The sequence below is a fragment of the Penicillium arizonense genome, assembly GCF_001773325.1.
Source record: "Penicillium arizonense strain CBS 141311 chromosome Unknown PENARI_contig020, whole genome shotgun sequence".
NCBI classification, from domain to species: Eukaryota; Fungi; Ascomycota; class Eurotiomycetes; order Eurotiales; family Aspergillaceae; genus Penicillium; species Penicillium arizonense.
Window position 1 is genome coordinate 538,694 of NW_019173297.1, and position 23,626 is coordinate 562,319.

The 23,626-nt window shown below is 48.8% G+C and overlaps 9 protein-coding genes across 9 annotated transcripts; 3 read left to right on the forward strand and 6 right to left on the reverse strand.

The window, feature by feature from the left end:
- Positions 1–366: 366 nt before the first annotated feature.
- Positions 367–1,866, forward strand: PENARI_c020G01331 (fungal specific transcription factor domain-containing protein; the record flags this gene model as incomplete). Its single annotated transcript, XM_022634937.1, has 4 exons — positions 367–1,248; positions 1,337–1,362; positions 1,428–1,735; positions 1,799–1,866. 4 exons carry the CDS (start codon positions 367–369, stop codon positions 1,864–1,866), a joined length of 1,284 nt encoding a protein of 427 aa, XP_022485110.1.
- A 1,222-nt stretch (positions 1,867–3,088) lies between these two features.
- Positions 3,089–4,372, reverse strand: PENARI_c020G05178 (fungal specific transcription factor domain-containing protein; the record flags this gene model as incomplete). Its single annotated transcript, XM_022634999.1, has 1 exon — positions 3,089–4,372. One exon carries the CDS (start codon positions 4,370–4,372, stop codon positions 3,089–3,091), a length of 1,284 nt encoding a protein of 427 aa, XP_022485222.1.
- Positions 4,373–5,299: 927 nt separating this feature from the next.
- PENARI_c020G10141 (uncharacterized protein) lies at positions 5,300–6,394 on the forward strand (the record flags this gene model as incomplete). Its single annotated transcript, XM_022635086.1, has 4 exons — positions 5,300–5,404; positions 5,461–5,696; positions 5,745–6,091; positions 6,144–6,394. 4 exons carry the CDS (start codon positions 5,300–5,302, stop codon positions 6,392–6,394), a joined length of 939 nt encoding a protein of 312 aa, XP_022485217.1.
- A 1,117-nt stretch (positions 6,395–7,511) lies between these two features.
- Positions 7,512–8,511, reverse strand: PENARI_c020G09824 (uncharacterized protein; the record flags this gene model as incomplete). The annotated part of the gene is made up of 4 exons (XM_022635079.1): positions 7,512–7,519; positions 7,585–7,983; positions 8,061–8,156; positions 8,226–8,511. 4 exons carry the CDS (start codon positions 8,509–8,511, stop codon positions 7,512–7,514), a joined length of 789 nt encoding a protein of 262 aa, XP_022485065.1.
- Positions 8,512–10,283: 1,772 nt separating this feature from the next.
- PENARI_c020G10303 (uncharacterized protein) lies at positions 10,284–12,646 on the forward strand (the record flags this gene model as incomplete). The annotated part of the gene is made up of 5 exons (XM_022635091.1): positions 10,284–10,453; positions 10,517–11,416; positions 11,463–11,884; positions 11,944–12,215; positions 12,272–12,646. 5 exons carry the CDS (start codon positions 10,284–10,286, stop codon positions 12,644–12,646), a joined length of 2,139 nt encoding a protein of 712 aa, XP_022485147.1.
- Positions 12,647–12,740: 94 nt separating this feature from the next.
- PENARI_c020G02959 (MBL fold metallo-hydrolase) lies at positions 12,741–13,736 on the reverse strand (the record flags this gene model as incomplete). The annotated part of the gene is made up of 1 exon (XM_022634970.1): positions 12,741–13,736. One exon carries the CDS (start codon positions 13,734–13,736, stop codon positions 12,741–12,743), a length of 996 nt encoding a protein of 331 aa, XP_022485124.1.
- Positions 13,737–15,340: 1,604 nt separating this feature from the next.
- PENARI_c020G08328 (uncharacterized protein) lies at positions 15,341–17,042 on the reverse strand (the record flags this gene model as incomplete). Its single annotated transcript, XM_022635059.1, has 5 exons — positions 15,341–15,542; positions 15,601–15,798; positions 15,858–16,606; positions 16,671–16,853; positions 16,929–17,042. 5 exons carry the CDS (start codon positions 17,040–17,042, stop codon positions 15,341–15,343), a joined length of 1,446 nt encoding a protein of 481 aa, XP_022485016.1.
- Positions 17,043–19,711: 2,669 nt separating this feature from the next.
- On the reverse strand, positions 19,712–20,299 carry PENARI_c020G01495 (uncharacterized protein; the record flags this gene model as incomplete). The annotated part of the gene is made up of 1 exon (XM_022634943.1): positions 19,712–20,299. One exon carries the CDS (start codon positions 20,297–20,299, stop codon positions 19,712–19,714), a length of 588 nt encoding a protein of 195 aa, XP_022485179.1.
- A 1,594-nt stretch (positions 20,300–21,893) lies between these two features.
- On the reverse strand, positions 21,894–23,063 carry PENARI_c020G11531 (glycosyltransferase family 32 protein; the record flags this gene model as incomplete). The annotated part of the gene is made up of 1 exon (XM_022635114.1): positions 21,894–23,063. The coding sequence occupies one exon, from the start codon at positions 23,061–23,063 to the stop codon at positions 21,894–21,896; it is 1,170 nt and encodes a 389-aa protein (XP_022485042.1).
- Positions 23,064–23,626: the final 563 nt, after the last annotated feature.

A 23,626-nucleotide genomic window follows, 5' to 3' on the forward strand; every position in this document is an offset into this window, starting at 1 on the left:
AGCGCTTCGTTGTTTGCCGCACTCGCGAGTCGGGGCATGGTTGCTGCGTTACATAAGAGGCTAAACCCGAATAGGGATAAAGTCGAACCCCAAGGCAAGTCCTCCTCTTAGCCTCGCTTTCAATTCATTGAGGCGCCATTCGGCTGCGGTCTGGAGTCCAGAGCAGCCTAGTTTCCAACTCCCAGCCGGCATGTCTGCCAGCAGAGAAGCCCGGAACGCGTGTTTGCCCTGCTCGGAACGGAAGCGCCGGTGCGATCGGGTCATGCCAGCCTGTGGTTGGTGTGTCAGGTAACGAATATACCCCAGTCAGGTTTGTCTATCTAAGGCGTGTATTGATGCCTTCAAGACAGAATAAATTTTGCAACTATGTCGGCCATTATAGTAATCAATACTTACCTGAATTTCCAGAGAAGGGTTCCCAGCTGCTCTTTTCAACAATGCCGCGCCGCTGGACCCGACTCTGAATGCAGCAAGGATCTCGACTATTTACTAACTGTACATCTTTTCGACACACTCCAGCAGTTGACACTGGACTTGGGAGACGTCATCGAACGCTTTCTGCTGTTCGTGCAGCCCTGGTTGCCCATATTCCATCCCCCGACTCTGCGACAGAAAGCCTTGACATTGCGGGTGGCTCCTTCAGCCGAGCTGGCGTGTTTTCTACTCCACATATTGCTTGTTACTCCGCCCGGCTCGATCTCCTCCTTGGAAGCCTTTTTACCGGTCTTGTACGAAGACTGCAAGTCCTTGTTCTACCTCCTGCAGGCCCGCCGTCGAAACCGTCTACTCACTATCCAATCCGGACTCTTGCTTGCTGTTTACGAGCAAGGCAATTGCAGCTCCTCTGATGCGTATATCAGTCTGGCAAGTTGCGCCAGCCTGGCGCATGTCATGGGACTGGGCCAGCCTTCTGATGGCACGTGCTCAGCCAAAGATAAGGACAGCGAAGACAGGAGCCGGGTATGGTGGGCGCTCTATTTCCTCGATAGACTCAACTATGTCTCCGACGAGCAATTGGCCCGCGTCCCACTCCTCCGCAACGCACAGATGGGCGATCGTCTGTCGGGGAGTAATGGGCTATGGGCCCCCCCGCGACGGATGGATAAGGTCAGTACCTTGACCGTTCCGTTAGTGCCTGCAAATGATTTAATGGCTATTAGCGATTTCGGCGAATTGATCCAGGCCATGCACACCGTGCAATGTGTCCTACATCTGACGAGAGAACTCTCCACCCGTCCTGAGGCCCTTGTGAATCAAGATTCCTGGAAGCTTGATTTGCTCATCCAAGCAAAATATCTATAACAGTCTAATCTATTCTAAGCCCCTACATCACCAGTATATGGTGGTCGCGTTATACCTCATGTAAGCATACCTCTGCCCTTGTCTCATGTTCTTTGCTTCCACCTTGACAACTGACATCAAGATAGGTCACTAATTGAATTGCATGAAAAAAGACTGGTTTATTTCAGCCGCCAAAGCGATCCTTCCTCTGTCCGAGAGTCTTCCACGGCCGCTCTCGAAATTGCTCTCAAGATTTTCGGAGAACTCATGAGAGTGGACGATGCCTGGAAGATTCTTGAAATTGACAGGATGCCAGTGATAGCTGTTGTTTTGTTCGAGAAGATGGCATCTGTAGCCATCTTGCTGCAATTGCAGCACAATCACAATATTGAAGATGCAGTGCAAGCCTTGAGCAGGGCGATGGAGCGGGCAAGCATGCGATGGGAAGTCATAGGTAAGAAATTCACCAATATTTTGTCGTTATAATCCACACATACTAAATATTCAACGGTCGCAGGTAAAACCGCATCACATCTCCGTGCTGCCTGGGTTCGCTTACCAAAAGCTGCTTTAACCCTTGGGTAAACGATATTCGGAGGAGTTGCTAGAAGGGAGAAGAAATCACCGCAAGCGGTGGCCCCTGTATCGAGAGCTGAAAAGAACAAACAGGCCGACTTCCAGGGCCTGCACTTGGTTATTAGTTGGCAGTTTTTGACGGAGAAACATCCCGCTTGAAATAATTACACGGACTCCAGTGTCCCATAACCTATCATGCGATATAGTAAGTCTCATTGTTAGAAAGATTTCCCGAAGAGGTGGAAGATATCCGAACATCTAGCTTGTTCGCCGCCCGCCATTGCCTTCTACCTCCGCAGCTTCTGTCCTACAATCTCTTACAAGAGAGAGCCTGCTTATTTAAGCTGAGAATACTACCTGCAGCTTCAACTGAACTTCACTCAAGTATCCTACTTTTGTTGCAGTATACGCTCGCCATCAGTGTTTGCCTGCAGCTGGTACCCGGCATTCCGTACATGAATTCATGCTGACGCAGAACTTAGCAGACATCGCTCGTTTGAAGATACAGGAGCAACAGTCCGCTGTTACTATATGCTATCACCAAAAAGAGGTGACGAAAATGAGAACGACCCGTAAAAGTACAGATGAATAACAAAAGGGAAATGAAGAAGCTGGAAAGCAAAGACAAAGATCCTCCGTGCTAGGCAAACGAAAAATTGTAATTTTCAGGCATTAATAGGGACGGTGCCACTGAGTTCGAAAATGGATATGTATGCCACTCAGGAATGAGGCTGGAAAAGAACCGAAAAGCAGAAGAGCGCAGGCTAGGTATGTTACCCATAAGGCCCTGCGCAAGTTGAATATTACTCTTGCAGCTATCCTGACGGGCTAAGATGATCTATGCAGATGTGAGTAAAATGGCTATATTATCTTCCGTTGGTAAAAATAATCAACTTACCTCTGTTTCTTTCTGCCAAGCTGATGCAGCACTGTTATTTGCTGAACCTGGAAAGTTCCCGTCAGTTGCCGTTTCGGAAACTGCATACAGTGCTCGGCTTTGAAGCTCGCGACATAGATGAAGTACATTTTGTACCCCAGGAGCCTCGTCACGTTCTATTCGATTCAAGAAGCGAACAAAAAGATCCAGAGAGCGGATGTGAGAAAATGCTTTTGCATCTGTCGGGTCCTCAATTACCGCCCTGAGCAGCGTGATGCAAGCCGACAGAGGGTAGCATAGAATGTACCTAATTCACGATTAGACTTAAATACCGGCAGGAAACAATAGGCATAATTACCAAAGCCGCCCAGGTTGTTGGGGAGGCAAATACTCCAGTAGGTGGAGAATTTGTGAGGCGGCAAAAGTTGGGGATGACCTAAATAACTCCGTTCGCCAGCCCGCGTTATGGGAGTTCTCCTGCTTGAATTCTGCAAGAAAGCCATAAATCGTAATGAGAGCCTGATAGTACGAAAAATGCAAAGATATGATAGACTCCCTTGCCATGGGCGGGGTCTCTGGCCAAGTGATATAGCCAGGTCGTAAGTCTGCCGGCAGATTCTCTTTCCACTCCTCCAGTCGACGATCAAGCTCCCCCACAACTCCTTGAAGCCTTGATTGGTCTTGTTTGCTGAGTAGTTCCAATCGAAGGTCTTTCTGGATGATGTGTGCTATTGCCGCTAATTCAACTCGACACCGAAACAGCACTGATGGAAGGTTTGTTTTGGGGTTAAATTGAACTCCCGATAACGCAGTCACAATGGGATCGCAGAAGTGAAGGCTTGCGACATTATCGTCGTACGTTGAAGGGGATCCCGTCAAGATGGGTATGTCTTTGTCGAGTATGAAGGAAATCCAAAACGCCCGCCTAATGCGTTCCTTGGTTGCAGAATCCAACCCCGAGACGTAAGATTCTTGATGCAATCCAAGTGTTAATGATAGACGAGCGGCCGTACATATCAAAAGAGACGTAGTCCGCGTATCGTTGGTACCTTGCATAAAAATAGCCATGGCAAGAAGTGCCTCCAGTGCCAAAACGCTTGTTCCTCGTAGCGAAATGGCAGTGTACACGCTGAATGCGTTCTTGAAGAAGCACCATGATAGTTTCGTCATCTCGCTTCGGGATTTTGGAGCAGACCGCAGTTGAATTGCAACTGCTAAGGCGGAGTTTATCATAGCCCATCGCGCAGGGTCCTTTCCAGGAGAAGCAACAGGATCAGCATAGTGCCCTTGAAGAAGATTGTTTAGAACTTGAGCATCAAACAATGGCAGGACATAGTTAATCTCGTCGAAAGCGATTTCAAACATAGACTCAACCTGAGATTTTGGGGGGAGTGGGATGAAGACAGGGCTGAAGAAGGGGCCATAGCTTGCCTCAGACATGAGAAATTTCGCTGTCTGTTGCTCCGGCAGTGCTGCGAAGATTTTATCTTCGATACTCGATCCATCTCGACCGCTGGTAAATGCCGATGATGTAACAGTCTTTGGTAGCAGCTCTCGAGATACCTTTTCCTCCAAACGGACAGCATGCGCGATGGTAGGAACCGGCCTTCCATAATCTAATGCCATAAAATTGCTCATCTCGGTCCCGTTACGGTCTGGTGGCGTCTGAACAGGGGGCGTGCTCAGGCTAATTTCAGAAGTGCTATGGTAAGAAACGGACTCAGTCTCTATCGGCTGTGAACCCGCATCCACCTTGCTCTTTGTAGGTTCGACAGGTATGTCTGCGGAAAGGCGTTGAGAAGTTTCCAATTCTGCCACTCTCGCCTCGAGTCGTTCTAAATACTTGTTTCTATAGAACGATTAACACGAGCAAGAAACATGCATCGATAAGAGCGTACGTCTTTCCTCGGCCTCGTCGTCTCACCGGAAGATAGGTACAAGGGAAAGAGCGTTCGGAACATGAAGAGCACTTCGGAGAGATCCTATCGCATCGTTTCTTTTTCTGTTGACATTGCAAACATGCCTACCACGAGGTTATTAAATATGCCGACATTTGAGGTTTAGTCTCCTTACATTTGAGGCTTTTTTCACGGCTCGTCCTTTGGAAGCCAAATCTCCATTTGGTTGCATATTCTCATGCTCGTAAGCACGATTCGTTGCCAGATTTGGGCGGGTACGATGTGCCGACTGAAGGAAACTAAGTTCAGATTTGAATGAACTTAGAAAGCTGATCAAAAAGCGTATCATAGACTTTCACCTACGAGGTTGGGATGGTGTTCGGCGAAGCGGCAGCAGACGTGCCGGGAACAAATTGCGCCCGACAATAGCGGATCCAGATATAGAGAAGTGTCGGGAACAAATTGCACCCGGCTGACAAAAGATTGGTTCATTCGATAATGCATTGACCAACCACAGACTTCCAATATCCACAAAATGGTTCTTGGCAGAGTGCGTTTCTAAGCATGGTTTGATATCAACAGCAACCTATATAATAGACTCGGTGCTCTCAGTTCTACTATTTGGGCATTCACTTTACCAATAACTATCTAAGCATCATCAATCACAATGGCCATCATCGCAGTCGCCGGTGGTACGGGCAAACTCGGTCGGGCGATCGTGGAGGCTCTGAAAGCTACCACTAGCCACACTATCTATATTCTGGCTAGAAAGGTATGATGTCGGCCCGGAAACTGTAGCGCAGGACCACTCACTGGGACTTTCCGTAGGAAAACCAGGATCTCTCTGAAGAACTCGGTGTTCCGATTGTACCGACTCAATATTCCAACGTTGAGTCCCTTGCCAAGCTCTTGGAAGAGAACAAAATAGACACCATTGTTTCTGCAATGACAGTTGTCGATGATGATACGAGCAGCTCGCAGCTGAACCTCATTGCGGCAGCTGATCAATCGTTGAGCACAAAGCGTTTCATTCCCAGTGAATATGGCATTGCTTACACCGAAGAGTAAGTACGGTTGGCGAGTATTCACGAGTCGAAGTCTGACCTTTTTAGGCATGCAGCCTTGTTTCCTATTGTGAAAGGCAAGCTTGCTGCAGTTCAAAAGTTGCAATCCACGACTTTGGAATATACTTTAGTCTCTAATGGTTTCTTCATGGACTACTACGGTCTACCCCGGGTAAAAAGTTACCTACAACCTTTTGTTTTCGCTCTCGACATGGCACACAACGCGGCTGCTATTCCAGGCTCGGGCAACACTCCTGTGGTCTTCACTCATACCTTTGATGTGGCAAAGTTTGTTGCCGCTTTGATTAGCCAAGCTGATTGGCCTAAGCGCAGCGTCATCATTGGAGACAAGAAGACGTGGAATGAGGCTCTTTCTATCGCGGAAGAGACCAAAGGTTCGTCACTTTCATGCAATCGTGCGTTACGTTGTTCTCACCACAGTGCTAGGCACTAAATTCAATGTCACGTACGATGACCACGAGAGACTGGGCTCTCTTACAGTTACCGAGCTTCCATCGCATTCTGCTATCTACCCTTTCCTACCCAAAGAGAAACTCCAATACATCCTGGCTGTCTTTGGTCGGTGGACAGCTGCGGGAGATTTTGATTTTCCCGAGAATGACACGCTCAACAGCCGCTTCCCGGATATTGAAACACGCACCCTTCGCCAGGTTATAGAGCAGGGTTGGAAGGCCTGATTCAAGCTTCTCTAATTTTGTTTCTTTGACAACTTAAGGGGTTGCTAAACGTATTCATATATCTGCAGCGATCGGGACACAGGAAGACGCAATGAACTAGAGAGTGAATGGGCGGTGGAGAGAAGGAAAGAGAAGGACCGCAGAGAGAGAGAAATTTATGTACATGTTATTCTTGATTTTACACAGGGTTCTCGACAATAAGCTACCCATGAGAATAATTATTACTCATACTGACCTGAAATAAGTGCCAGCGATTCAATAACTGATCTAATGTAGGCTGCAATAACTGCTGCAAAGACCGTGGTTGGTCGGCTGGCGTATCTTATTTTCCGCGAAGTACATATTTCGTCAATAGGGGGCATGCATACATGTAAGCAACCTTATGTCAAGAATTGCAAGATCTCTAATTCTGCTAAGCATGTTTGATCACACTCATCAAAGGTTGTATGCTATGAGATAAGGTGTCAAAACTGCAACAAAGTAACATGCTTTTCCCATATCCTGTCCAACACGCGGCGCTGTTCAATATATTTTCGCCTTCCGCTTAGGCCTCATCCAAGTGGTTTTTGAAGAGGTAGTGGCTGAGGTCGGGAGGGTTCGAATAGGTAACGTCGTTGACCTTGAGAGGTGAGTTGCTGCCCAATTATGCCATTGTACACCGGTTACACACCTCAAAGCTAGCTTTTCTAATGAACAAGAGCGTCATACGCCCTCGAGTGACAGTATCAAACTGCATTTTAAACCGAAGCCCGGCGTCTCTCCAGTTGACATATGTGTCTGACAAGACACAAGGTAGGCTCAGTTTCTTCACCTGACTCAACAGTATCTAATGGGGCTCAATTCTGAGCTACGGACTACACCTCATCCTCCTAGAACCCCCAGCCACACACATACATGTCTTTCAATATAAGGAGAAGAAACGATAGTGCTTGTCTATATTGCATTGATGCATGGTGCATGCAAGGTTCATTGCGTTGAGATTTTACACAGTATCAGGGAGGTATAGCTCGCCGCTCTGCGAGAGTTGCATTCGGCTCTTTAGCCCTTTGGTCGCTTCTTATTGCACTATGCTGGCTGTAGCCCTTTACCGAGAACAGTCCTTTCCCCGAATTCCTGCTCAGCGACCTGATACAAAGGTAGTCCCTGAAAATATCCATTGCCACTTGTTCCAACCGCCTCCCATGTGGTACGAGCCTCATCCTCGCCGATTGTTGTCAGCTGTATACCGGTTCCGGTCGAACTCGCGTCTGCCAGGAGCTGAATCTGGCAGCATCGCTCAAAGAGCACAAACCACGCAACGGTAGCTTCAATAGTAGGCCCGACAGTCAGGATACCGTGGTTTCCTAGAATCGCAGCTTTTTTATTGCCCAGGACTCTGGCAATGGCCTGGCCTTCCTCGGGGGCTAAGACAAGGCCTGCAAAATTTTCGTATCGTACATGATCATCCCAGAAGACGCAAAAGTCCTGTGTTAGCATGGAGAGCGTCCGTCCTGTTGCGGCCATGGCTCGCCCATAAGTGCTGTGCGAATGTGCGGCGCAAAGGACATCCGGCCGCGCCTTGTGTATTTCGGCATGTATAGCATACGCAGCTACAACCTTCTTAGTACGGGCGTGTGAACGTAGGTTGGCAGCCAATGTGAGCCAGTGAAGCCGAAAACATACATACCATAGTTAAGACGCCGGTTCTGACCTCCCTCGATCACTTTCCCGTTATGGTCAACTCGAATAAGGTCTGCGTCCCGTATAAGCGAAAAATGCAAGCCTGAATAGATCTGTCAGTTCAGGTTGCTCCCAGGCGATTGCCTTCAATAGCTTGAATATTAACACATACCAAATGGGTTCACCCAGAAACTTGAAGGTTCAACAGGGTCCCTGAGGGTAATGTGGCCCGCAACACCTTCCGAGAGCCCAAATTGAGCAAATATACGGAACGCGATCGCAAGCCGGTGTTTGAGATATTTGCGCTCCTCATACTTGTTATCAAACCTCGGCGCTGTTTCGGCCTCTTCGTCAACGTAAGCCAGAGCTGGGTCTCCGCTTTTGTAGGGTTCGGTCGAGATCGATGGGTGCATTGTCTCCGCGAAAAGTGGCAAGTTTGACAATGCTGGTGGAGCCATGATGAAATGCTTTACCGTCTAGCCTTGATATTACTGAGGGGAATGGATTGTACGATAGTAAGCACAATTACCGTGTGTCGCTCTAGAGATCTACGGGGAAGGGAGCATTATTATGTATCTTCTCCAGGCAAGATTTTTTGATGAATTTGTGGGACGCGGAATAGGCGGTATCTGCGGGATTAGATGATTTCCTCATGTTAGTAAATCTCAGTGGGCTTTTGGAAGGAACTTTTCCGCCTCCTGTGGGCGGATAGTTTCGAATTCATCTTGTTCCCCAAAATCTGCCCCGCAGGATGTGGCTTTTGGAAGGGCTTTTTGCATTTTTATCCGCTCCCCCCGCGGATAATCCCAAATCGTTTCATCCGCCAAATATTCCGCCCGAAACCATGGCAATACATGGGAGAGCATGGCTCCTCCATTATCCCAAGAGGTGACAGTGAATTTTCCAAACACTACTCGTAAGATGTAAGGTTGGGCACGGTCAAGTATTTCCATGTATCTGGTGAAAAGTAGAGTATATGTTATTGTATGGGCTCAGATTATAGATTCAATCCACAACCAAATCTAGTATGTTACTAACTATATTGGTAATAAATTGCCCTTCAAAAATCTTGTACAAACAAAAATTGTTGCGGTTGAGATATCAGACTATGACTTTTGGTGCTCTCTTGGCGTCCTCTTCCAGGACCAGAACGAGACACTAGTGATACTGAGTGCGATTGTTTACATTCGAACTGCGCACAAACGCGGCACCTAACTTTCGATCCGCTGTTGGCCCTTGTAGCGGCTGACCGTACAACGAGACATTAGGTGAAGCTCTCTTCCGACGCTATATCACTACGTTGATCACTTTCGAGAGCCAGTTCAAAACCTCGCTTTCCTTAGCACTCTCAGGCCATTCCCGCCAGCTGTCCTCTTCATTGGGTGAGAGGCTAATACCTTCCTTGCATTTTCTTAACCGGTTCAAGACCATCATTATCCCTGAAGGCTGCGTCGTAGAAGTCAGATACCCTGATATAGATGGACACCAGTTCCTCCTTCAACATACTATTGATGTCTTTCTATGCTCCGAAGAGTTTGAAAAACCGCTTGTAGTGTGCAAGTAGGGGGTTTTGGCCAAGAAAAGTTAACATTCTGGGAGGTGGTGTGGAATCGACTGTGTCTATGTAAACTTTGTCCCAAATTGGCCTCATCAGATTCTACGTTGAGATCGCGTCGAGGAATTCAACCAATCAGTTAGGGTCAAAGCTGTTAGTATAAACAGCAGAGCCCAGTCTCAACAATAAATAAAAAGGTTTCTGCTACCATTGATGGAGTGCAACACACGCGCAGCGGGAAGAGCTTGGAACGCCACTATTAGGTCAAGGCACAAAGCCTGAACAATTTATTCAAGGTTGAAAATGCTTGAAGAATTTGGACTACGCCTACCATTCGCATCCAATTAACGAATAAGAAGAGACAGCCACCGATGTTCCATATACCGGGTTCAAGAATCGGAGGATATTTGGATCAGCATTATTCGAGTACTGGATGGTATGAACGCCCAGACCGACTGGCTTGGGCTTCATTGACGCACTACAGAGTAAAGATACTATGCTTCCTGGCCTCGCACGTTACTAATGCTCTCAAATGCAGCGCTTTCTCCAGGTAAAGGCTGCCCTGTCCAAGCGTCGCGCGGGCGGAATTTGCCCGCCTTCGGCCACATATGTAAATACCGACATCGACCAGCGCTCGGCGAACAATCACGTCTTCAATTCAAAGAGATTGCCTTAATGGACCAGCAAGCTCCCCCGGAATCAGCCCTTGCTACTCCCGGCGACTCGCGGTCGATTACCTTTCTCCCTGTCAACGAATCCAACTCCCCAATCACACAGCGGATGAAGCGCGGCTCGCAGTCCTGCGACTACTGTCGGGATAGGAAAAAGCGTTGCGAACAGATATCGTCAGATGGACCATGCCGGAGATGTCTAGACGATGGCAGGGGTTGCCTAACTACGCAAAAAAGGAAGAAGAGGAAGCTGAGACAGGTGTCCGGCAAGCAGGTTGCGACGGGCACGCCAGAATCAGAGATCCAACCCCGCTCCGCTTCCGCGTCTCTGTTCGATTACCCAGGTTCTTTCCCTAATCCCCGGAACAAGGTGCCAGAGGAACGAGAGTCGCTTCAACATGTCCCCAACACTAAGGAACAAATCCTGTCAACTGACCTCCTCGACGCGCGAGACGCATTGGATCTCATCGCCGTGGCTGGATCAAGAGAGCGTATGGGCGAGGAGAAGCTACAGCTGGATGAAAGACAAACGCTCAATTCCCAGACGCAGCGGCCAGAACCCAGGCCCGCAATAGCACCATCGAAGACGGAACTTGACAGTTTCTTTCTTGTCCGGAAAGGCATCATTCGGGCCTGCGAAGTGTATGAGTACCTGGGATTTTACTTCACCCATCTTTGGCAGGTATTTCCGGTCGTTCCCCAGTGGTACGCCACGCCCGAGCGGTACAGCTTACTAGTACAACACGAAACTGTCCTCGCTATCAGCCTGGTAGCACTCGCTTCTAGGTACCACACTCTGGCTGGGCTAAATGGCGCCGCCCGGTCGGAGAGGGTTCACTGGCGCACATGGCCGTGGGTGCAACGGCTCTTTCAGTCTGCCATGTGGGGGTCGGCGGGAATGCGCAGCTACGGGGCTATTGCGGCCTTGCTGCTAACAATCGAATGGCATCCTAGAGCTATAAATTCACAAGAAGATTTTGTCGGGGACTATGGCGAGCCGGAACTGTTCGAGTCACAGGGTCAAGAAGACACTTGCCCTCCGAATATTACCGCGATTAGCCGGCGCAGTGAAGGATATAGCATACCCGAGCGGTTGAATCTAGTTGCAACGGCCCATAGGAGCAATAAGATGTCTTGGTAAGGGGTTTAGTATTTATGTGGAGCGCATAACTGATGTCGCTAGGATATTGCTGTCAACCGGCATCTCGCTCGCAGAAGAGATAGGTTGCTTTGCAGACCCGTCCGACTTCCCCCATGCAAAACGTCGGCCTCAGGACTCTGTAGATTGTCTTGATTGGGCCCATACTCTGTGCACGTTTCTTCGGATTACTGATGAAAGCCTATCGCTGCGGCTACGTCTGGAGCCGCAGCTAAGAGGTCTGCGATTACTCGAAATTGCCGACTGCATTTCCCCTGCCTTAGCAGCGGATGAATTTTGGGACAGCACAGTGGAGTTGGCCATTCAGATGGGTAAGGCACGAGATCTTCTTCGCAGTTGGAGGAAGAGCCAACATGGCACGGGACCCGCCATTCCGCTCGCTGCATGGGATAGCTTCAGACGGAGCCTCGACCGTTGGAAGAGACAACGGCAGCTCAACAGGAGAGGTGCGCTCGATTCCTGGGTCCAGCCTCTACAGAAGTCCTGTATTAAGCTCCCAATGCAGATGTTTCTCTACGTGATGCCTGTCTCGATATTGAATACTATTATGTCCGCCTATGTGGGCTGAGCCCGGCTGCGCACATGTTTGTGAGCGCAGCGGAAAGCAATGTCACGGACTCCATGCGTTCATTATCACAGTTTGCAAACGATGCTGCCGTGGCGTCCATTGACCTGCTCGACTCGGTGACATACAATCTCGCGTCATCCAGTTTCTTTAAGTATGCTCCGGTCAAAACTTGGCTCTACATCGTTTGCGCTGCTTTATATCTTCTGAAGGTTGTTCACTCTCTCAGTATATCCCTACTACACAACCGCCCTACTAAAGCTAGCAGGTTACTCTCAATGCTGAGGAGCAGTTGGATGGCAGCGATCCACGCATTCTTCGGATCCTTAGCGTCGTCGCTGCTATCAAGAAAAATGCCCCTGATGACATCCACATGGCACAGCGCTATGCCACATTGCTCGATATTCTCGTCAGCGCAGCGACGCGCTCGGGCCCCAATGCGACGCGCGGCGTCGCACACGACGAAGCAAATCAGCCATCTCATATCGCGAGCTATCTGGGTAATACGTATCTTGACAGCAACGTTTTCAACAGTACGGCGGGTGATTCTATCTACGATCCGAACTTCTGGGATTCCCTGCCCGATATGGTCGGCTTGGATAACATGCCCAACCTTTTTATGCCGGCGTTTACTAGCTTATAAACGAGACTTGTTGGTTCTATCTGCGATATCTATGACACACTTGCTCTCTGCACGCAGATGTATCCGGTATACACAAATGGACTGCTCATGACAATCAAACCTGCAAGTTCTGCCCTTCCCGCGCAGCAATCACCTTGCTGCAAATGGCGTTGATCTTCATATAATTCTCAAAATTGTCCACCCCAATCACAAACGGGTTTGTAGCCCCAGGAGCACGATGTGTCAGCATATCAGCATGCCACAACGCATGATCCGCGACCTGGTGGTTAGAAATAAGCGTATCAACCCCCAAGTCCTTACATATCCGCGAGAACCGGTACTGCGACCTGATCTTCTGCTCACGCGAGACTGCGTCTTTCGGTGTTCCAGTACCACCGGAAATCCCAGCTACATGCGATCTTCCATGATCAACAACAGGGAAGATAAGTGACAAAGTCCCTGGCGTATGTCCGGGCGTGAGGACAACATGGAACGTTACGTCTCCGACCGTAAGCTTTGCACCATCTTCTAGCACTCTGTCCTTGGTGGGAACCGGGGGATTGGCACTAAGGCCCATCTCTTTCATCCCCTGCCATGCCTTCTCCGACGCGTACACAGCCGGGCCGAATGTATCCTGGATATACTTCGCGCCCCCGTAATGATCAAGATGCTCGTGCGTGATAATTAAATGCTTAATATCCTTCGCTGCCAGCCCAAACCTCTCAAGGCCTGGAATTAGAATCGCCTCGACCTCCTCTTGGTTATCGAGGGCATCGACCACAACAATACCCTCTGTCGTGTTGTACGCCCATGAGGACACGCCGCTATGCCCGATAAAGTAGAGATTGTCAAATGGCGAAAAAGGTGCGACGAAGCCAGTCTGGAACTGGAATAGGGGCGGGTACACCTGCTGCACGATGCATTGGTCTTGAAAGTATTGGTGAATGCTGCCGTCTGTCGCTAGCGCTGCGGCTTCCTTTAGATACCGGGTGACATTGGCCTTTTGTTCATTCGGGAAGATCGTTATGTTGAAGAATTCGTTCACTGGGGCTAGTGCACTGCCCAGGGGAAGAAGGAGGGCTAGAAAGGATAAGGATCGCAGAGGCGCCATTGTAAGTTGCATCGTAGAAAGCGGATTTAATATCGTGATACTTCAGCCCCTTTATATCAATCCCTTGTTACCCAGGAATGGCGACATGTCGACGCGGACGTTGGGACGTATCGTGGAGAAGAATGGCGGCAGTGTTGTCGGCCGCGGGTGGATGCAAAAGCCCTAACACCATCCGCCATGGCGGATAATTTGTCTAGGGATAGCCCGCAACGATCCGCAAGCATGAAGATAGATAATTGGCTCGCTATAAGCTCTCGACTGCGCGATGTGATATGCACTATCCAAGGCGGCTACTTCGGAAATCGCTAGCTCGGTTTATTCCGAGGCTTCCACGGCGAACATCTTTATTTGCTGTCCGACATGCGGATTCATTCCGCCACCAGGCGGGCCTTTAATAATTGTCTCTAAGGAGCCGGGGAAACCTAGAGCACGTCCCTGCTCCGCTAGGCTCTGTTTCTAGAAACGGAGAACTTAGACGGTTTGGCGACATTCATTGCTTGAGTACGTTGGTAAGGCAGAATGGGCTCGATCAAAGTAAGCAACGCCGTGCCATTAGCCTAATACCTATGGCGGAGCTACGATAATCCGGGCGTCACGCAGCTTTTTATCAGGGCTCAAAATACGTTGGCAGGAAAGCAGAATTCGAAAAGGTCATTCGTCACGAGAATACGTGGACATCACCTCGATTCAACTGTTGAAGGTTATGATGGATAAGGTGAATTTACCGCGGCGACTGCAGGCGAAACTGACTTAATCAATGAGCACAAAATGGTTAATTCTGCTGCTACGGGTAAAGTGGTCAATGGGAGTTGGTTCCGTACTTCTCCCGAGCTCTGTGGTCAATTCGATCAGTAATGTTATAATGTAAACGCACATAAAGCTCCGATCATGAAATGCATGGAAATGCATGGAATACTGCCTGCATTAACCATGCCATGCACGGCGGTACCCTCAGCCGATGTACTTCACTACTATAAGTAGCTGTAAGGATACCTTCTTCTTGAAGACGGACTTAGAGCTTGAATCATCTCGTTTGCTGCCTATTTTGCTCAAGTGCTGTCAGTCATCAAAATTACAATAATCAACGATTACATACAATAGGCTTTTGCTATTGTGCGTCGAATCAGTATATATAAAGTGTAGGCATGGAGCAGGTACCTGAGCCCATCTCAAATCGTTGTGATATTATCATTCACGCCTCAGGCATATCACATTTATGATTCACGCGCAAGTGCCGTCTAGGGTAGCAGTAAATCTTTCATTATTATTAACATTTGTGACTCCATCGAGCCCTCGGTAAATGTATCTTATCACTATAAATGGGCGGAGGAGTACTTGATACTGGGGTTTAGACTTAATCAATTCGTTCAATAAGTGGTTAAGAGCTAGCAAGACATTCGGTCAAATCGTACACTTTAACACAAATGATCGGCATTTCTTTCTCGAGAGACTTTCCAACTACATGCGGGCCAGGTAAGCCAGTATTGGGAGGATATAAAGCTGTACATATGTATCCCTAAGCATGACCCGCCACACGACCTGCAAATTCCGACACTCTACGTCTTCCGTGCACTGTAAATGCCTGATTCAAAGCGACCTACCCTTCACAGAGGATACCGGAATGACTTGTTCATCCCATCCGTCAAGTCCTCCAGCCCATGTTCACTCGTCGGCACACCATACTGGCGATCCCTCCGCTTATTCTGCGCGCGGATAAGCACCCGAAACACTTGCGCAAGAACAAAGCAAATCCCGAAGCAGATAACAGTTGCCTGGAATCCAGGATCGTAACGCGGGGCATCTTTCCTGTCTTTCTGGGTTAGGAAATAATCAAGCTATTCATTAGGGTGGTGCGGTTACGCACGCATCAAATGTCAAAGGCCCAATAATGTTGCCTAGCGAGTACCCGATGAACGTCCCCGCTGCCATTATAGTTTTCTTCGTGTGTCCGGCTACATTGGAGGTTCCCATGGCAATGCACTGGACCCAAGCTGAAGAGAAGAAATTGATTAGGTAGAAGCCAATGATCCGTGCGGCACGTTGGGAGTCGGGGAGGCGCCATCTGCGGTGACGAGTCGATTAGCAAAATATCTAAATTACAGCGAGGATGAAGAGGCATACACCAAGCAGCTCCCAATTATCACAGGCACGCAGGCTCCGCTGACAACATGGAGCCGTGAATTTGGCACATTTCGGCCGATATACCCCGACCCTAGAACGCAGATGAATGCCAGAGCGCCAATTGGCATATTCAGGAGCAGGGACTGGAACATGGAGAAGCCCATGCCCTTAAATACAATAGAGCCGAATGTAGTGACTGCCCCGCTGCCGATACTGGAGAGCGTGGAGAGCAGGAAGATGCACCAGAAGTGGTAGGAGAAGAGCGCCTCGCGCATCTGGTACCATTTGAAATTCCTATTCTCTGACCCTGCGTTGTTGCTACGCACGCGCTCAAGAAGGAGGATGCGTTCCTCGACAGTGAATCCTTTGGCGACCTGCGGACTGTCCGGGAATATGAACCATAGCGCTACAGCCCAGAGGAGGGTTGCGAGGCCGGCGATGAGGTACATGTATTGCCAGGGATGCATGGATCCGCCTGTGATGTGGCCTAAGCCATAGTTGATGAGAGGGGAGACAATGTTCGAACCGCCGCTGAAGGAGTACCATAGCGAGGAGCGGAGAACTTGTTCGGAGTGGGTGTACCACATCCCTGTGCAGAGCATGAAGCTGGGGGAGACACCGCTCTCGATGACACCCAGCATGAAGCGGTTGACGAGGATGCCGGCGTAGCTTGTGCATGCTGGGGTGCAAAGGACTACCACGGCCCATAGGAAGCAGATAATTGGACAGACGACGCGGATAGAGTATGTCTGCGTTAGCCAGGATATCTATAAAGTTCAGCGCCGGTGCCGAAAATCGGTCAAGGTGACACACCGGATAACAGCCTGCCATGTAACCAAAGTAGAAGATCAACGACACCCATGAGTATCGCAGTCCATCTTCAAGTCCGAGATCATCCCTCAATCCGAAGATGGCGGCCTGGCTCAGGAGCGCTTTGTCGTAGTACTGGAGAGCGTAGGTGAAACACATCTGCCACAGTGAGTCTCTAGAATCCTTCTGTCAGACCAACATCAGCCTTACCACCGGCATCAATCGAAGGTCAATTTTTCGCAGCAACCGTTTGTTCGTTACCTCGTCCAGAATGGGTCTGTCGGAGGGCAGCTCCACGTCATCATGCACCCGGTCCTTATTGTCCTGGGGAGCGTATTCGCCGTGCTTGACGGTGATCTTGGGATCGTACGGCATGGTGGATTTCTGAAAGCTTTTGCGTCCCACTCGGGCCTAGTACACAGCTTTTATAAATCAACTTATGGTCACCTCTGGGGATTGCGGGGAATCTGGGGTTAGACATGGGGCGCGCTGGTGTCGGATATGTCGCATGTACGCTTTGGTAAATGCCGCTGCACCGCGAAGAGATTCCGACCTTTAACATAAATGGCCCCTGCGGCACAACCCTTGTCGGCTGATAGAAATCGGACCAAAACTGCATCGCTTATATTCCGCCAGCTGACGCGTCTAATACCTAGTAGAGCCGCTGGCCTCAGAACTCCCTATTCCGGATCATAGATCACCGCCTCAAAAGGTTGACCTAGTGTGTCCAGGAGTGAGATCGGGCGATAGGGCCCAGGATCGAATAATCTGCTTTCTTAAGTTTCTGCTGCAGCACAAAACGTTGACCTGTGTAATATTAAACACAGTCATTAAATCCCTCAGTTTGGGGCGATTTCGCAATGTCCGGCTGGCCACTAGAGTCGTGTAATGTGCCGTGGGGCTTGGTTTTCCTGGCCTGCGAGTAGAATGGCAAGGATGATCTGTTACCCTGGCCGGTTCCGGATTCTGCATTACTTGCGGTGCTGATTTCCTGTCACTGAGAACAGTGGCAGATCTCATCCGTGCGTGGGCTGTTCTCCAATGGTCCATCCCCCATGCATCAGTCAGGGGTATTCGATCCCATGGTTTTACCCTATGTTTTAAACCATTAGGTCGAGGGTCCCGTCGATTCGCCTGCGGAAGTAGTCAATGAAGATGGAAGCATCGCCGTGGACGGGGAGGAGTTGGTCGACCAGGTCGGAGTTGAAGAATGCAAACAGAACATAGAAGAAAGGTGAGAGGTGAGCCTTGCTCGAGTCCTGCGTAACTCTGTGCGATAGTCGTCCTATCCTATGCTAGCGTGGCGGCCGCTCCGCGAGAATCCTCCTGGCCCGAAGTCAAGAGCCCATTTGTTGCTAAGCAGGATCAGCAATAATTCACAATTTGTATTAGGACTAGCTGGGGTCTGTATCTTCATCCAACAATACCTAAGTGTAGCACACCGAGTCTTCGTTTGTCGGCTATGATTAACATCTATTCAAGATGAGAACATAACCTCCATGTACCTACGGGCAGTCGTCATTACAACTCATGGTTAGGCCTTAGGTTCAGCTGGGCCTCGATACGACTCATCTCCTCCTCCGGGTCATTGATGATCTTGCCACCATCATCCTCAGGATCTCCTTCGACGGGCCTCTTGTTTCAACCCTCTGGAATCTATTGTCAATCCACTGCCAGGCTAATGGCAGCCCTATCAAGCCAATAGTATGGTCTGCACGCTTCAGCGTGATGTGTTTCACCCGCGTCCAGGTTTCCCACCTCCACTTGGACACCAGGTCTTTTGTGTCCTTAATAGGCTTCGTGATTTCGTCCTCAGCGCCATTGAAGATCATTAGCGGGTACCATGGCCTATTTTTCCATGTAATGTTTCTTCCCATCACACCAATCTCGTCCAGTGTACTCTTGAGTTTTTCCAAGAAAGAATCGCCGTGTTTGAAGAAGGATAAGACATTGGCACCGACCAGTTCCTCTGAGCTGATTTCACAAGACTGAAGCGTCCGGTTCGCCGTGCACATTCTGTGTGCGATACAGTAACTTGACTCTAAGTCAATGACAAATATCTAGACCTTATGCTCAAGGTTCACTTGGTCTATTTCCCAATAAATAGTTCCCACTTCCGCGAGATCCTGGACACTCACGTGGGGCCGAGTGTATACTCCGCTTCAAAAAGGTCATGGTTCGTCCCCATTCCGAATTTGGGTTTGCGTGTATTTTTTTCGTACACGGGATTTTCACCGGAGCCGTAGAGAAAGCTTGCCACCTCGTCTGTAACCTTAACGAACCTCCCCGGCATTCCGCGATGGCCTTCCATAGCGATTGTGACGGTCGGTTTTAATGGTTGATCTCTCTCGGCCCAATTCAGTTCCTCCCGCATCCTATCTAAGAGCCCAGACAAACGAAATTCATCGTTAGGGAACTCGAGAAATTGTAGTTCAATAGAACTCAATGAGCTTGGTACCAAATTCAGTAAATCGATCAACTCCGACGTGTCGACGCTGAAACGAGAAAGCCCTAAATGACACAGCTTTGGCCATTTCTTAATAGGGAAAACCTGTTTCAGGGGAATAGGTGGATCCCCCATTGAAGATCCATCATCAAATGTAGTCGATAAATGGATATGTGTCAATTCTTTGGCTAGGCTAATTGCCTGATGAAAGTATCCGCTTCGGAATCCCGCCCAGCTATAAATTCCACTAGTGCCAGTAAGCAAGGATACGTGAAGGCACTGAAAGCCTGGACGTTTTATGATAGCCGCAAATGATTGTATTCTTCACACGACTGGTCAAAGATCAGATAGTTTATTCCAGTAGGGAGCTGCTTTGAATCGAAGCTCAGCTCAGAAATGTGCTTCTCGCCTGTGACAGAACGCGAAGAGCGATTCGAGCCCCTCTCCATAGCTCCTTGTATTCCTCGGTTGCCTCTGACCGTAATGGGTTAGCAATTTGACCCTCGTTTTGCTCGATATACCATCCTCGCGGAATAGGATAATTAAATCCGTATGGAAATGCTCGGATCATTGGCGTCTCGTAAAGTGGAGAAAAAAGCTAGCCGTGAGCCGCAGGCGTAACAGTCACTCTTTTTAGCCGCGGGAACCGCTCTAGGCCGTAAAGAAAGGATTTTTCGTCATCTTGAGATTCGATCACAGTTTTCTGATCATTCAATATTTGCGAGTAATACTTCCAGCAGGCTTTCAAAGGCATTTCTGCATCCATCTGGTTCTTCCGACGTTTCATCATATAGCGGTTTTCTTCGCATTGCTCCACGAACCAGTTAGGACATCCTTCATCTAGGTTGGTTTGCAATCTTTGGGGGTCGATTATTGAATGCGCTTCTTCCCAGATCAATGGCGCGGAGACAAAACGTGCGTCGTCCCAAATGATCTCCGTGATCTGTTGTCGGAATTTTGGATGGTCCGCTACGGCGCGGAAAACTTGGATGTTTAACGAATTGGCAGAAAGAAACACGCGTGACAAGGATGGCGTTATCTCGCCGAGTGTTTTGCATGTCAAGCGCAAGGACTTGACATCTTTGTTTGGCAAGAAGGACACAATCAACGAAATCATTTCAGGGGGGAAACGAAGTAACCACGGGCTTTGTGTTGCCATCCCGGATGAGAGGGCCTGTGAAGCCATTGAAAGTTGGTAGGTCAGTGAGTTGGAAGATGCGCAGATGCGGGTGAACAATGCACTAAATAGAACTCAGGGCGGTTTGGAACTAGTGTCAGTTAGGAAAGGTCAATTTTACTAGTTCATGTAATAGTTAACTGGTAGGAAATCTATCGGCAGCGACCTATACAGCAGTGAGAAATAGCTCGTAAGGACGTCCGGTGCCTTATAGCTAGGGGATTGATAATTCAACACCCCTTTGGATAACTGTGAGACCACGCAGTGTCTCTAGGTTTAGGTAGGTGAGCGAGGTAGATGACCCTAGGCCTCGCCCTTACCCGTGGGTAGACGGGTTTTACCCGACCTATACCTATTTCTTGGCGGGTTTTGGGTTTAAAGTTCAGACCTAGGGTCCGGTACGGGTTTTGATATTAGACCCGTACCTAACCCGCGGGTTACCTACGGGTTGATAAACAATGTAAACATAGATAATCTCGTGATATATATAAATTGTGTACTTCTAGGCTATATTAATATATATTTAGCTTATAAGCGGTATACTTTTAACGGAACTAGATTAAGTATAAATAGCTTTAATTATATAACTAACTAATAAACTATAGTTAAACTAATTATTATAATACTATAGGTGCTTTCTAGATCTTCTAGAGACACGCTATTAGGTCTTAGGTAGAGGAACCTCTTCCTCGTTATTATCACTATATCCTTTAATATCCGATTTCGATATAATGTTCTTTCTCCTCTCTCTAAGAAAACGTTCTAAGGGACCTTGCCTTACTAATTTAGCTTAAATAAGGACTATAACCTCTTACGTATTATCCTTATTATCCTCCTTATTATTACTAATCGGCTCTACGGTATCAACCTTGACTGGTGGCGTCCGCTTCATTTCGGCATCGCCAAAGGATCGAAATGGTCGGCGTACTGTTTCGGCCGCGGGTCGCACCAGCCAGCAGTTTAGGGTGCTCGAGTTTAACGAAATAGCACACTGTGACACTCCATCCTTTCGCGGCCGCGCTTCTTACAATAGTTGCATTTCTTGGCAGTCTGCTTCACGGTATTGACAGACGGGCTAGACGCTACCTGCAAGGGTGTTAGAGACTCTTTCCTCCGAACCGTCCATTCGGCATTAGACAGACGGTTTTCGATCGTGGTCGGAGTCACCGGATCCTTGTCATTTTGAATGGCATCCACAATCAGGACATATTCCGGTCCGATGTGCGTTAGTAAGATCGCGATATGCGATCGATCGCTAATCGATCCGGCCGCGATGGCCGAGAAAGCATTGTATATGATTAGAGACGGCAACCGAGAGATTGCTGCCGGGCTCATAACCTGTTGTATGTCAAAGGAAGATTGATTGTTCTTATAACAGAGGGAATAACCGAGGCTATATATACAATGAGAAGATCAAGTTGATTTTCAATCAACTTGGTTCTTTGTATAGACAATGCAGGGATTAATTCAGCTGGGGCGGCTTGATTCCTGATCTGCACCAGCCTCATATTACAACAGGTTCTAGTGAGGGTTCTGCGAGGGCGTACCGCTTATATCTAGAACACATAATCACATTGTCAGAAAAGAAAAATCAAGACATTCCCTACTCAGGGGTTGGTTCAATATTTTTTAGTGCTTCCCCTATTGCCTGGAATGTGGCAATCTGTCGTTCCTGCTCTTCCTGAGGCAGAGCAGCAAAAGCACTTGCTTCTTCGTCCCACTTCCTCACACAGTCCACATTCCAATTGCACCTCTCGACCTCTCCAAAGATCGGGTGATAGAATCGTGGGTGACGGTTTGGCCACGCAGATGCGTGGTAATGGTGCTTGACCAACGCCGTGCGCGAATTATGGGTGCCCGAGTCCGAATGGCCTTGCCCAGCGGCGAACGCTTCAACCGTGAGAACCAGAAACCCCCCGACAACTTTGGACTCTGGTATGTCATGGAACATACTCCATGCGACATCCTTGCCCGTTGCACGGCTCATTTCAGATAGTATTGCGCCTGTAAAGGCAGAAGGCCCGGTTCCTGTGATCACATCATCGAAGTCCAGCTGAAGCTCTGAGATTGGCCTCCCTTGCTCGATGGAGAGCTGGTTGAGCCAGTGGAGGATATTCTCTACTAGTCGCATCATCACTGGCTGTCGAGGCTTGCACATGAATGTCCATTGACAGAAGGATTGAGATTTTCGACCTAGTATAGGATGATCGCGGAAGTGTGGCTCATCGATTTCGACGCCAATGACCATGTCGATCTCGCTCTCATCGTGGCCGCTTGGGATGAATCGCTCAACTGGTCTCAATGCCTCCACGTCTATATCAGCATAGACACCTCCCTCCATGTACAAAACAAGATACCGAAGTAGGTTGGCCTTGATGATTGGAGCCGTTAAAGATCGGTATGTTTCAACGATATCTGGTCGATTCAGCCCAAGGGGTCCGAAGTTTGTTTCGACATAGCCGAGGTCATTCTGGTCGGTCAGAACCTCGTACCTATAGCCCGGGTTTTTAGATATCCAGCTGCGCGCTACCCCGGTATCACGCTCGTCGAATTCCAATGGATTCACTTTCCAGATCTGCCAGATTTTCCTGGGAAATTGTTCGCCAATATTGCTCGTCAGCTGAGTAGAGTACGATTTATTCTCGCCAGATTTGTGCGACGTTCTGGTGACACAGAAGTAGATGAACAGACACAAGGCCACTAGGCCCCCATGTGTGAATCTGCGTGCCTTCTTCGGAAAGAGACTGGGCGACACGAAATTCTTCTCCAGCATGACTGGGCCTGTGATGGGATTTAATTCAGTGGCCTCCTGTCTGGGACAAGCATCGAAGTCGAGAAAGGAGAAAGATTGTCGGTACAGGAAGGCAGGGCCTTATTTCACTGATAAGTACGTAATTAACATGTGGTATTCATTAAGTCTACAATGCATTGCCTCGGGTCACGATACTCCCTATCACCTTCGCAGGTTTGTACCGGGTTTGTTAGGGTGTATTGTCGGTACAGTCGCGAACGCAATAGTACCTGTTGCTGGCACGGAAATGGTCAAGGGCTGAAGCTTAACTGATTGGATCATTCCTAGAGTAGTAAAACACCTTCAGCCATTCGGGCGGCGGGGCCAACAGTAGAGACCTGGTGGGGGCAGTCAATTATGGATTTAGTTCGAAACGCCATTTAGGCTTCGGGCTTCCGTAAGTTTTATCCGGATTGAATGGTGCGCACTCACATGCGACCCCAAGCCTTCTTACATTGCAGGGGGTGAGACCGTGGCTGCATGGCGTTAGTCACATCGGGTCATATCCCCGAATCTGCGTTCAGGCCCTGATTTGTGGGGAAGGG